This window comes from Acipenser ruthenus, chromosome 7 (genome assembly GCF_902713425.1).
Source record: "Acipenser ruthenus chromosome 7, fAciRut3.2 maternal haplotype, whole genome shotgun sequence".
Taxonomy (NCBI): Eukaryota; Metazoa; Chordata; class Actinopteri; order Acipenseriformes; family Acipenseridae; genus Acipenser; species Acipenser ruthenus.
The window spans coordinates 18,941,937-18,955,960 of NC_081195.1; the positions used below are offsets into that span (position 1 = coordinate 18,941,937).

The following is a 14,024-nucleotide window of genomic DNA, read 5'->3' on the forward strand; positions in this document are numbered from 1 at the left end:
CCTCCAGAATCCCCAACGAAAACCTGCGACTCCACACAGCTAAAAGGCAAACCTGCACCCCCTGACTACACAACTCGCCCTGCACACCATGCTGCCATGCCTTTACCAGGAGAAGAGTTTTATTTATTTATTTTTTACAGGGAATATTTTGAATCCCATTACTCTTGATCTTAGCGCCAGGCTCTTCTGTTATCTCATAACCTGGCAGACAAACATTAATACTGGTACTAGCACAGATCATTAACACTAGAACCGCCACGGTAGTCATTTTGACGGTTTTCACTTTTAAAATTTAAATTACTCTGCTTGTGTTAATGATCCGCCATTGTCTGTTCTTGACTTTTCCTACATACATGTATTAAATATACTGACAGCGTTTGAAAGTCAGAATCGCAAAAAATAAAAAGTTATAAGCACTTCTACCTAGAACCGCCAAAAGTAGTCATTTTGACGGCTTGTTACAATGCATGCTTTTGTTAGTATAACCTCCAACACGCTATTTTTTATATGTTTACAAGCCAATTTGTTACCTCTACCTACGCTGAGTTTACAGCAGTATGTATTTGAATAGAATATTGCTCTTGACGTCTAGATATGTGTTATCCAAATATCTACTGTAATCCTATCAATTCCTTGGAGAAATGCCATCTGGCTGTCTACGTGAGCATATATCTGCTGTCTTATAATATTAATTTTTCAAGAATTTTTCGAGAAATCTTTATATTTTTGCGTTTTGATTTGAGAGCAACTCAGAAATTTGGAATGACTTCATTGAAAACAGCATTGCCTGTTTCAAGCTAAACATAAAACATTACATGGACAAGCAGCTGTTCTCGACAAAAGCACGGTGTCGCTGGACAAACAAACCTGTCAAACTTGGGATCAAGTTTTGGCTGGCAGCGGACCCTACCCCTACCTGTGCAAAGATGGGTGACAATGTGTTAGGCTGATGTAACTGTGCTTAGGAAAAGAGATGAATGTTACCAATATTTTTTTTATTATTATTTATTTCACTGTAATTAGCAAAACAGTTGAAGAAAAAAAAAAACAGCCTGGTTGCAACAGTAAATAAGGAAGAAGAGCGTTTCCAACATCTGCGCAAAACATGGTACTCAGTGAAAGCAATCACAGTTGCTGTATTTTACAATGTACTGGACATGGCAGCCATCAATTCCTTAGTTTTGTACAATGCAACAGGAAAATATCAGTAGTAGAGATCTCTTATGATCCTATCCACTGAGCTTTGGCAGAAAAATTTTGATCAGAACACTGCAAAGCGACAGGGAAACGCAGCTCAACCTGGATACAGTCCGCAGCCATCAAGTGACACACGCAGAAAACATTGCCAGGTAACTAAATGCAATAAAAAATAAAACTTCTGATATCTGTGCCCAGTGTGAAAGAGCAGTATGTGGTACATGTACATGACAACTTGATAAGCGTTACATCTGTGTGGATTGTGCGGATATGGGGGCTACTTTGAAGTATGTTTCCCTGAATGCATTGCTGTTTCACAATGGGAACTTATTTTAATGGGAGTTATTTTCTATTTTATGTTTAAGCTAGAAACGCCGTTCAAACTTTAAAACGTGTAAACCGGTCTGGAATAGTGTGCTTGTATACAACTATTTGATATATTGTATACTTTTTGAACTATTAAGCTTTTTGTCCTTTTTTGTCCAAACTTCCAACATTCTATTTACTGCAAACCATGTAACTTTTGACACAAATCAGCTACTTTGACCACTTTCCCAACAAGTAAGACAAAAAGTTAGAGCATATGGAATCTTCCTCTACTTCTCTGCTATTCATATCTGAAATCAAAACAGAAATAACTTTTACCAATCAAGAGGTACACCTGTTTTAGTAACCGCACCAACTGAATTTTCTCTAACTTTTTATAAACAACTGCCATTTTGACCACTTTCCTAACAAGTTAGACAACTACTTAGAGCAAATGAAATCTTCCTCTACTTCTCAGCTATTCAAATATGAAATCAAAACAGGAATGGCGTCTACCAATCAGGAGGTACAGCTGTTTTAGTAACCGCATCAACTTCTTTCAGTAGGCTACTTCCCACTGTTGAATTAACTGTCATAGAACTGAGACATTTCAACTTCTAGCACATTCTAAGCATGAGACAATTAGTAAACAATGTGACTTTTGACACAAATCAACTACTTTGACCACTTTCCCAATAAAGCAAGCCCCACAACTTTACTTGTAAAGTTACCATCTAGTTTTATTATAGTTTTTCATTTTTTGAAGTCGTGCTATGCAGTAGACTAATGTGAAAAAAGCCTTATGTTATTTTTGTAAATAATGACTTAGTTTTTACAATTTTGTATGTACATATAGTAGTTTACACCTGTTTACACAAAATCTTTTAAAATGTTTATGTTTTCATTTTTTTACATCACACATTATATAGTTCAAAAATAAAGCCTTTTATGTTCATTTTTTCATTTAAATACAATGTTTTGTATGATGTTAGCTAACTAGGTAGTAGCATAAACCCGGCGGTTCTAGTGTTAATAACACTGAGCGTCTAAAATCAATTGTGTTCAGGACTTTTTAGCGCTAAACAATAGCCTTAAAAATGAACCCTGTAAATCTTGTAATAAATAATTACACTGCAGTAAGTCTCCATACTCCTGCATGCACAATGTGAAAGCTCTTTGCATATTTCTACAGCCTGCACGTAATTAACACAAAACTAGTGAGTATAAATGTGAAACTTACGATATCGTCTGTGCTATTGCTCCTGCTATTCCACCACAAAGCAGGTTGACATGAGTTTTCAACACTAAGACTTCAGGGTTATCGGAGGAAGGTCTTCCAAGGAGGGTGGGTGCATGGGCAAGTCCAAGGCTTTTTAATGTCCCGAAGGTGAAAAATGAAAACCCTGTAACAGAATTACCACAAGAGAGGCTTCAGCTTTTTGCAGCTAACCAAAGCTCACTGTTGCCAAATTGTATTGATACATTACCTGCATAAGGGGCCATTCCTATGACGGTAGGCATTAGACCTCTATAAAATCCTGAGACACCTCCTTCCTTTAAAAAGATGAAGTCATTATGCACTTAAAGAGGTTATAACTAATGAAACAGTTACATAAAACATACCTGTTGTGCACTTCCCACACACACCCACTTGTGCAGTTTTGAAGAAAGCATATATTGTCTTTTAAATAAAGGTTATCTGGTACCATGCTAGGTAAAATACATTTATTAGTTTGCATCCCTTATTTACAGGAAAGAAGTGACATGACCTATAAACGAAACTTTACAAGCTTAAAGCCAAAGAACATACTTTATCCCGTTTAATATAGGGCCATATATTTTATTTCCTATAGCATGTGCTTCTTTCAAAACTACAAGTGTAAGATGTATGTTGTATGTAATTATTTAAATTAGCTATAACCCCTTTAAACTTCCTGCAGTACTTACAAAAAATCTTGGCGTTATCTTTTTAATCACACATCATGGGTCGATACAACTGGGCGATACATTTCTTAACATTTACATGGGAGCGCTCGCCAGAAGAACGAACATTTTTCTACTTAACATTACATTGTATTCAGATCATGCTCACTCCTACAACAGTGCTAGTTTTCTGTTCCCACAATATGCCATTTCAAATCAGAGTGCCAGCTTTGTTGCATGAAGTGGATACACTGTGATGTTTAGAAAAATAATTATTTTTCTCCTGGCAAACGTTCCGGAGTAAAAGTTGACAAAAAAATAATTCCCTAGTTGAGTTACCTATGATGTGTAAATAAAACTATCAAAATTCATAAATATAAATATCAGGATTATGCTGAAAAATATATTGCTGCGATGTGGACAACACAGGGTACAGCAAAGGTAATGTGTATCTTGTATGCATTTTTATGATAAAGTGTTGCATTTTAAATATCACCTAAAAAAATCAAATGAAGCACTTGATTTCTAATAATGTTAATAAAGCAAATCAGGAGTGACAACACTCCTTAAAAGAACAGAATTTGGATTAATGTGAATGAAAGGTAAAACGTATGGAAACCAATTCAACAGACATTTTTACCAGTGCATTGATTAATCCTAGAATTATTTTAAAAAGCATAATACAAGATGCCACTTCTTTTGTAGCAGTTTTAGTTTTTTGGTACTTTTTAAAAGCTGCTACAAAGATGCCATAATTAAAACTGAATCATAGGGTTAATTTCTCACAGTTAAAATGAATGCATAGTAACTGAATGTACAGATTATTTTAAGGCTTCTTTCAGTACTTGGAAGTGTGAATTCTTCATTCATGGGTTTTAGAAAAGCATTATACCTGAATACATACAATACAGTTTTATCACAGTTCATTAGAATGCTTACGCTTTTGTAAATGGTCTGGAAAGCGTGGATAATCCCAGTGTATCTGTGATGCCCTTTTACTTGAAATGCAAGCCGCACTCTAATGACATCTAGTGGGTATGTGCAAATGACTGCTGTGATTCCTACAACCAGTGCGAAAAAAACAAAGCAAAAACATATCAGAAATCAATAATATTGTAACGCTGAATCGATCACGAGGAAGTACATTCAAATGATATGTTCTTGTTTTATTTACTTCCCTTATCTTTCCAATAATTCTGAGTGATTATTTTTTCAACTACTGAAATATTTTGTTTTATTTGTTGATAGGTTTGTCTACTTTTACCCAAGTTTGGGAGCTGATTTCTACCTTGTAGAAATATATTACAGCAATAACTGAGTGACAGCAATCAGGTTTATCCTACAGTACAGTGGCTCTCAAAAGTATTCACCACATTTTTCCCACATTTTATTGTGTTACAACATGGAATCAAAATGGATTTAATCAATTATTTTCTGTTTTGTATTTGTAATTAATTTAGAACAATTTGTAGATTTTATTTTTCACTTTGACATTATGGACTTTTTTGTGTTGATCAGTGGCAAAAACTCCTAATTAAATCCATTTTGATTCCATGCTGTAACACAATAAAATGTGGAAAAGTCCAAGGGGGGGTGAATACTTTTGAGAGCCACTGTAGATCAGCTCTGTCTTCGTTATACACGGTTTTTCCTTACTTACTTTTTTACCCATGCTTTACCATGTTTTCACTATGCTTCTTAAACTAGATTTTACTAATGTAATATTTTATAAGGGATCCGGCTAGTACAGTGCACCCTTATTAGAACACAGTAGTTTAACTTGGGGGCAACACAGTTAAGTGACCCTATTTGTTCTTCCTTGTAATGAGAATATAAGTGAAAGAAAGGGGTTAATGGTGCCATGGGATCAGAACTGCTCCGGTGTTATTTATTACAGTGCTGACATTTATCCCACCCGAATATGTTGGTTTTTAATTGAGAACCTGCTTGGAGAAACCAAAAATAATTGGGCGTTAAAGGGTTAAAAGTATCTATTCCTAGCAAGCACACTTCCTAATCTTACCTTTAACATGATTAGCGCAGTGGGATAAGTCTTACTTTTACACACATGAATGCAGGACATAATGTGCATTTTGATTATAACAAAGCTTCCAGTTACTAGGTCTGTCGCTGAGCACCCTTGTTATCTTCCCTTGTTGCCTAAGATACTAATTTCCTTTGTTACTTCTCTCACTCAAATTGAAATTGCCTGCACAATGCTGCGTCACAGAAAAGAGTAATCTTTAATTGATTCAGGAATGGAGGAGAAAGATTGTGAGTCACAAATCAATGAACTGGAAGTTTTGCTGAAGCTGTAAATGCTGATATTTGTGAGGCTTGAAAATAATCAAAATACAGTTTCCCTTCAACTGAGAAAATGGAAGACCGGGCCTATAACGCTGTTTGAGTTGAAGATAAAGGGATTATGAAATATGTGAGTTTAGGTGGGTGTAAATACTTTATCGTGGCATTTTCAATCATCCAATAAACCTGGAAGGGAATGGGAAAGCGACACAAGATAAAAGAAAATTACAATTTTGAAGTTTATAAGTATGCTTAATCATAAAAAGAGGATAAAACAATAGGGTAAGCGTCCAGTCCTAAAAGTTGTGAAAGTTGCATTCACCATGCACATGCAGCAAGCAGCGGATTTTCTGTGAAATTTAATACAAAAGTTTTACCTGCCATAGATCCAGCCATTAACCGGTGAACATGTCCAGATATGCCTAACTTTTTGCTCAGTAACTGTTGAAAATGAATAACATTTGAAATGTATTTGTTATACGTACAGTGCTCTCTCTTTATTACACACCAAGAAAACATGAAATATTGAAAACAGTGAGGAGCCCTTATACAGTAAAACGTAAGACTTACTATTTTTACAGTGGATTAACCAAATTAGTGAATTATTAAATACCGAAATACCGAGGGAGCACTTTAACTGTGTGGTCACATTCAGTCTGTGCTGATAAAAATGATTGAACTTTTTAATATTTTAAAATAATAAAATTAACCGAAATATAGCAAACGTTCTGTACATTTCGGGTTAAAGATCAAAAGGGGCAGATTTTAAGAAAAACAATTTCACATTTCTATGGATTCATTGGGTGGGGGTCCTCAATCAGGATCGATCCCCCCCACACCACCACCATCACCACCACCAAATCATATGGTGAATCCTATTCACAAAGCTTTACCTCATGAGCTATTCAAACATCTCTAGAATGTTTTTAAATAAACCAACTATGTTTACTCAGTCAATTCAGTCCTTAAATAACTGTTGCTAAAAATTCAAAATGTAAAAAGCTTCCAATTATTGTATTGCAATCACACAAATTGCTGTTCTTTAGTTTCTTTTTCACATCAGAAGCTGCTACTTCAGTTTTAGTTGCCTGCCATAGACTAAGATCAGCCATGGTGTCTTTATAGAAGTAAGGGCCACCATCACAGCTATGTATTGCCAGCAATATGAAAGTTAACTTGATCCAAACTAGCTGATTATTAGCTGTTGCTGGCTCTTACATTACAGACTAATGAAAAAATAATATAAATACAGTGTAACAGGGCGAGGAGCCCTGTACATGTATTTGCTTATTTTAGAACAGGGTACCCCTCCGCTCCTGTGCAATTTATTATTTTGTATTTGTTTTGTTGTATTATTATTATTATTGTTATTATTACGATTTATTGTTATGATTTATTTATATGATGGCAAAGCCGTGTATTTTGTATTGTTTTATAGCATGGATGGGAAGCCCCATCCACATTTAAAAAACCTGGTGGTAATGTGTGGCTGTCGGCTTGTGCGTTGTTAAACTAGCCGGCAGTCACACGTAATTCATAAACTTGTGCAGATTGTGGCCGAGGGGTAATAGAATAATTACTAGCTAGTTAAACCCCTCAGCCACGGTATATAAACCTGCAGCGCTCTCAGTTCAGGGTGGGGTGTTCGGAGGAGCGAGAGCGAGAGAGGTGTGTTAAATAAAAAAAGAAGTACGATCACTGAAGGCTACTGCCCAGCCTGATCACAGTATTTTGTGTTTGTTATTTTGTTTTATTTAAAACCTTTATTTTGCTCTGTGAGCAAGTGCTTTTGTTTCAATATTTTATTTATTTTTGTTATTTAAAAATAAAACGGCGCAAACGCCATTGCACTTGTTTACTTCTTGCATTGTGGCCTGACGTCACCACGTCGGCTACCCTGTCACGTACAGTATCTGAGCAATTGCTATTATAAACTGAATGACTAGAAACATCATACCAATGTAATATAAAGCTGCTCCCTCTAAAATAACTCCAGTAATATTTGTCACACACTCACAGCCACTCTGCTACTCCACAAAGACATAAAGAACATTACACAGGCTGAACCAAACAACATAAAAAAAAAAAAAAAAAAAACTGCATTATGAGCTACAAATTGCAGGTTTTTCTATTTTTTGTCCAACCCCTGTAATGTTCTGTACATCTTTCTACCTCAACAGATGAATAATGTGTTAAGTAATCCCAGACATTTTCTATACTAATAAATACTATAATAAAGTAGCATTACTTAGGCAGTTAATCTGTTTAAAATACTAGAATGACAATATTAAGCACAGTAGAGTGCAAGTTCACTAGACTCAAACCCAAGACAATTGCTTCAAGTCAACCTAAAGTTTATACTAAAAAAAGTTAATGACTGAAACTACCTTTTTGTATTGGTCAAATGCCATAAACTGAATGGCTCCGTAAGGGAAGATCCGAACCATCATGGCTCCATTTCCTTTGTAGAGACCAAGGTAGCCTTCCTTCTGTGGAACAGAGCGGAGAGTGGCGAAAACTCCTACAAGAAAATTTAATGTGTTAAAAAAAAACAATCAACCTTCTTCGCATCACTGCTGAAACATGCATACAGAGGTCCCTGAAATCCCCCCACAATAATGCTACTGCACCTACCACACTGCCAAAACATCAACCCGCTACTCATCATAGCTTATTAGCAAACAAAATCCTAGTCTTATAACAACATTCAAGTTGCTATTTGTTTATCAATTTTTAAAATGAATACATGTTTATCATATACCATATACAGCTGTTTGCAAATACAATGACAATAGCGGATTTCAGGATATGTGGAACAATATTCATCTAATAAACGATGTCAGCAGCAAGGGTACGTCAGCGACGATGGAACAAATTAGATAAATATCATACATAATAGCCTGGAACCAGTTATCCTATTTGTACCACAAGTACTTAAATTCATTTAAATGTGGTTTATTTTGTAGAAAGCCTTTACATTTAACTAACTTAGCAACCGCCAAGGCTTCGAATTGATGGGAAGTTTCACTGATGGAGCCTCTAGAAATGTTACACAACTCAATGTTTATATCCATTGCTAATTTTCTTTATAGTGTAAACAGAAAACAAGCAACATTAAAACGACTAAACATGATGTTTAGCTAATAAGTTATCAAGCAACACAAGTGGTATAAAAGCTGCGAATCACTTATCCAATTGTGATGCATTCTTTAAGTCTGGAAGTGCCTGAGAAAATAAAGTCTGGATAACAAACATATATTAAGCTTAACAACAAGGGACAAGGTTGTTGCACTAATGAGAGAAATGCATTGTTTTTAAAGGCTTGGTTATTAGTAGGGCCACGGAAAATTCACGATTGCTCTTCACCAGCTTTTATCATGTAGAAATCATAGACAACTACATAGAAATGTCTGCAACAATAATAAAACTACGACTAATAAAAGATCTTATATTTATCATGGTGTGTGTATGTGCATATATAATTTAGTGTGTGTAAAGAAAAACACAAAGTTTCGGTTTTGTCACTTGCACTTAACCCTGTTTATAACATTTTGTTTTTCAAAGTCAGCATAACGCTAAAATTAAACATGTTCAAAAACATCGACAATGTTGCCGAATTTGTCACTCAAACTTGTTTTGTTTTAAATCAGTTTTGTCTGCTTATTACTTTTTTCAGCCAACACATTTAAATGACCCTTGTTTGTTACATTTTAAAAGATTGTTTTAAATGTTACAATGTAAATGTTGACTCAGTAGCTACCATTAAATGTTAAAATGTTTCAAACTGTGATTTTCTTTGATGCGCTATTAATTTTAGGCAACTTACAATAGAAACTTTTTTTTTTTTTTTTTTTTTTTTTTAAATAAAATGGCACTTCCGTGACAATCCATGAAATGTATTTTTTTTAAATTCGTGAATTTCTTGAAAAAGTATAGTGAATTTTCCCTGGCCCTAGTTATTAGCCTTTTAAGTATGGCGTTATCAGTTTGGACAAGTGTGCAGTTATTTTTGGATAATGAATAGTTTCAAGAAACCAAAATAAATAGCCCTACATGTTTTATCAATGACAGTTAAAAGATTCTTTGTTAACAAGTATTGTCTGTTATAAATGCATTCAGAAATGTTTATCATGCCATAAAGAAATGTGCTTACCTAAATCTTTATAGTGGGGATTATGAGCCTGTAATAAAATCTTCACTCTGTCCAAAGGTGCAATGGTTGTCTTGGCACAACATCCTGCAACACCTGTACAAAACATGCAGAACACACATACAAAACTGTTACATGTACGATCATAAACGTTTAGATTTTATACAATTAACGTGGTTGTAGCTAACAAAATAATTTCATAAATGCTACTTCTTGTGTACTTCCATTCACTTTACTGGTCTCAAATGTGCAGTTACAGAAGCACATATTACAGTAAGCATGTAATTTGATTTTAAAACCTGAAATGTGGCACTACACTAGATTATAGAAATCTAGAACTTGAAAGCCATGCTTGCACTCCCTTGGTCATTTCAGCTGGAAATTGAAATTGTCTATGTCCTTAACATCTTCATTCCTGTCATTAACCAACTGGCTGCTTCCCTTTTAACTGACTTGCTTTCAGCCAGTAATACACTTTGACCAGGAAGACATTGCTGAGGTGAAATGACTTAGAAAGTAAAGCGGTTTAACAGACTTCCTGAGAGTAAGGCATGGCAACTGATACTGCTTCTTAACCTAGTGTAGTACCAGATATCATGATTTAAAATGAAAATGCATGCAACTATGTCTGTTCTTTAAATAACTGCACATTTTAGACCTATGTAGATAATAGTTCACACAATAGCTCTTTGAGCTGCATTCTTCAATCTGGTTTGTAATGCTTTTGTTCACAGTAGCAGAGCTGGTGGTCATAAACATTACAGGACACCAGTTTAACATTTTAGTACTGTTGAATTAGGCCTAGTGTCATTAAAATATGATTTCTTTAGAATCAAAACATGCTTTCCTTACCTCCCGATACAAAAGAGCGAAGCCAGTAATATTCTTTACGAGCTGGTGCTGGCAGTCCAGGGGAAGCGGTGCTGGAAACTGATACTTCTGTAGCCATGCTGAATTCGAGGTTAAATCATAGACTGTCCCATATCTTACGTATACAAAAAAAGAAAAAAAAAATTAAAACACACATATCAGCCAAGCAAAGGGAGGTTGTGCACTTTGAAAATGACAACAGTAGCTCATAACTGATTTAACTTGTTCCGTTTTTTAAGATCCCTATACATGTTTTAAAAATGATAAAACACCTGGCATTAAGCAGATACGGAAATAGTTGCAAATCGGCGTTGCACATGTTGAGGTATGTTTTCAAAATAGCTTTTTTTTTGTTGTTTTTGTTTCAATATATATGGTAACTGCTGCAGAAAGGCGCTAGTTAGTTATACCACATTTGTAAAGTGCACAGGTCGAGACGATTTTAATTCCAGGGCTCCAGAAAGGTACCTGAAGCACCAAGGTCATTTGTTCTCCATGGAACACGATTACTGTAACACTGGCCCCGCCACTTATATTTCATTATCAGGCAGGATACAACAAATAATTGCGAAAAGCAGTAATTAAAACTATAGTTTTTTTTTTTTTGTTTGTTTTTTAAACAAATTTCAGAGAGAAACGACATAACTAAATCGGCTTGTGTTACATTAAGCTAAAACTAGGCACAGCCACGGTGCTGACAGGTCATTTCAATCGAGAAAAATAAAAAGCCCTAACTTGAAAAACGACAACCAAAAAATACAAAAACACTCACATAGACAATATTTTAATGTGCGTATATAATTAGCAACAACTGTCAATTCTTCCTGACGTTTGTTAATTCACCACCGCCAGCATTTTAGAAATTCAAAATATATACCTGTCACAGATAATCCTCCGAACCAATAAATTGCTCACAACTTCACAGTTTCAGTGCTTGTGCAACAAGCTCCAAGTATTTCATTTAAAAAAAGCAATGTCAGTTGTCTGATGTTACACAACGTGAAGATCCTTCTGTTCCCTGAATATTTCATGGACAACCATATACAGTCATATCCGGTACCTAGCGGATAGCCGCTCTTTAAATCGACACATTATTTTTGTTATCATTCCATACGAAATATTTTGCTTTGCACTGTTTTCTAAGTCGTATTGTATTGTAAACAGAGCAGTCAGTTTTCTGTACGCGGTCCTCGTCGCACAAGGCTGTGTGAAGCAAGCAAAAGTAGTTGGCAACAATAAGCAACTTCCGGTAAGAGCAGCGCACATTAACTTAAAAATAAAAGCCCTTGTGGAAAGCAATTGTTAACAGTAAAATACATACAAATACTTAGGTATATGATTGTATACATTTTTTTTTATATATATATACTTTCTCATCTGCTAAAAAATAATCAAAATAATTACATTTAAAAAAAATATATATGACAAATAACTCCCTGAATAAAATGTGTTTAAAATACAAAAAACTAATGGAGCATACATAGCGGCAATTTCTGAAAAATCTAAGGATTGTAACTCAATAAAAGGGGGATGAAATGTGTACTAGAGACATAGGGGGAATAGAGAAATAATGTTTATATATATATATATATATATATATATATATATATATATATATATATATATATATATATATATAAATTCACCTATGCAGCACACAGACTGCCCATTTCTGAAAAAATGTAAGTTTTGTAACTGAATAAAAGGGCGATGAAATGTAATGAAATAATATGGGTTGTATCACTGTTATGTCACTGTAGAAAATACACCACCTTTTATACTGTTAGTGAATAGCTAAAACCATACATTTTTACATAATGAGTCAAGACAAGTTACAACATTTAAAATATGTTTTAATTGTAAATAAAAATGTGTGTTTGCTTAACACTACACATTTGTTCCACAGTGAGTGGGGGGAGGAGGGAATCTCCAGAAGTCCGGGACTGGGAACTGCCCCCTTCCCAGGGCATTCTACATACATAACTAAATAAAATAATGTGTCAGGGAACGCTCATCAAGAATGAAATCATTTTAAAACAACATTATATATAAGCAGATGAAACACAATGTGAGTTATTCCAGGCCAGAGAATACAAGACCATCTTGGTGCAAAGGTCAATCTACAAGAGGGCATTCCTGTCTTCCTCTTGGTCCGGCAGGCCTTGGAATTGGAAAAGGCCTAAAAAAACAAATACAATGAGTCAGATATTAACAATGGAATGCAAACCCGTATGTGAGGTCACAGACTGCAGACTTCATCCATGATTTAATGTGTTGTTAATAATCATGGAGGGGGTGTATGTTACTCATATTCTAGTATTTCAGGAGCAAAAACTGTAACATCGTGAGTTTATAATTAAAATAATATTGTTTCCTTCATTTTCTCAGCGCACTGAACAAGATGGTTTCCTCTAAATAACAAATGTTTAGAAAATAAGCACATGTAAAGTCCACAGCTACTATCATCTGTTTGCCCGGAACACCACCAGTTTCTTGCTAACTTTGGGGGTTTAGGCAACACTTCCAATATTTTCACAGTAAAGACTGTTTAAGCTAAAGGAACTGGGGTTCTCTTTCTGGGGTTTTACTAACTAAAAAACAGAGATATTAATCGATTTTTCAGAAATGGGCAGTATGTGTGCTGCAATAGCGAACTTTGCCTGTTTTCAGCTCCCCGCTCCATGCTAAAGCCCAGCAACATGTACAGTGATGTAAATCTGATGCAACCAAAAGTGTTTTCTATTCAGAAACTCTCTAGTTCACATTTCACTCCCCTTTTATTTAGTTACAATCATTAGATTTTTCAGAAACAGGCAGTATGTATGCTCCATAGGCAAACTTTGCCTGTTTTAATCTCTCCACTCCATATTAAAGCCCACAAACATTTACAATGGCGTAAATCTGATGCAACCAAAAGTGGTTTCTATTCAGAAACTGTCTCTAGTTCACATTTAACCTCATGAATTGCATTTGCAATTGCTCTATAATCCAAAGCATTCCCTTTTTTTCCGTTTATATATATTTTTTGTTTAATAGGCTCCTTTGAACCATATGCTGGACCTTGTCCCTTTAGCTTCTTCCAATCTCTAACTTCACTGAATAAAAAAATATGGATTACATGCTGCAGTATTTGTGTGTGGACTCACCTGGCTCCCTGTACTCAAACTGGTTTTAGAGGGTCTTTGCTCACCATTTCCCTTTTTGTCACCTTACCTGCTCTCAGCCCTTCCTCCTCCCCTTTCACTGTACCTGCTCTAAGCCCTTCCTCCTCCTG

The 14,024-nt window shown here is 35.2% G+C and overlaps 1 protein-coding gene across 2 annotated transcripts in view; it reads right to left on the reverse strand.

The window, feature by feature from the left end:
* Positions 1-14,024, reverse strand: part of LOC117415697 (solute carrier family 25 member 16-like) — a 46,142-nt gene that overhangs the window by 7,410 nt on the left and 24,708 nt on the right. Inside the window, exons 1-8 of one of the 2 annotated variants that reach the window (XM_034026355.3) lie at positions 11,628-11,961; positions 10,733-10,865; positions 9,884-9,976; positions 8,118-8,251; positions 6,108-6,171; positions 4,366-4,487; positions 2,991-3,057; positions 2,744-2,906 (exon numbers count right to left, since the gene is read on the reverse strand). In XM_034026355.3, the coding sequence (XP_033882246.3) occupies positions 2,744-2,906; positions 2,991-3,057; positions 4,366-4,487; positions 6,108-6,171; positions 8,118-8,251; positions 9,884-9,976; positions 10,733-10,829 (740 nt within the window). In that variant the 5' untranslated portion in view covers positions 10,830-10,865; positions 11,628-11,961. Of the gene's footprint in view, positions 1-2,743; positions 2,907-2,990; positions 3,058-4,365; positions 4,488-6,107; positions 6,172-8,117; positions 8,252-9,883; positions 9,977-10,732; positions 10,866-11,627; positions 11,962-14,024 lie in introns of those variants that run through there. The other variant, XM_034026356.3, reaches the window with a different exon arrangement.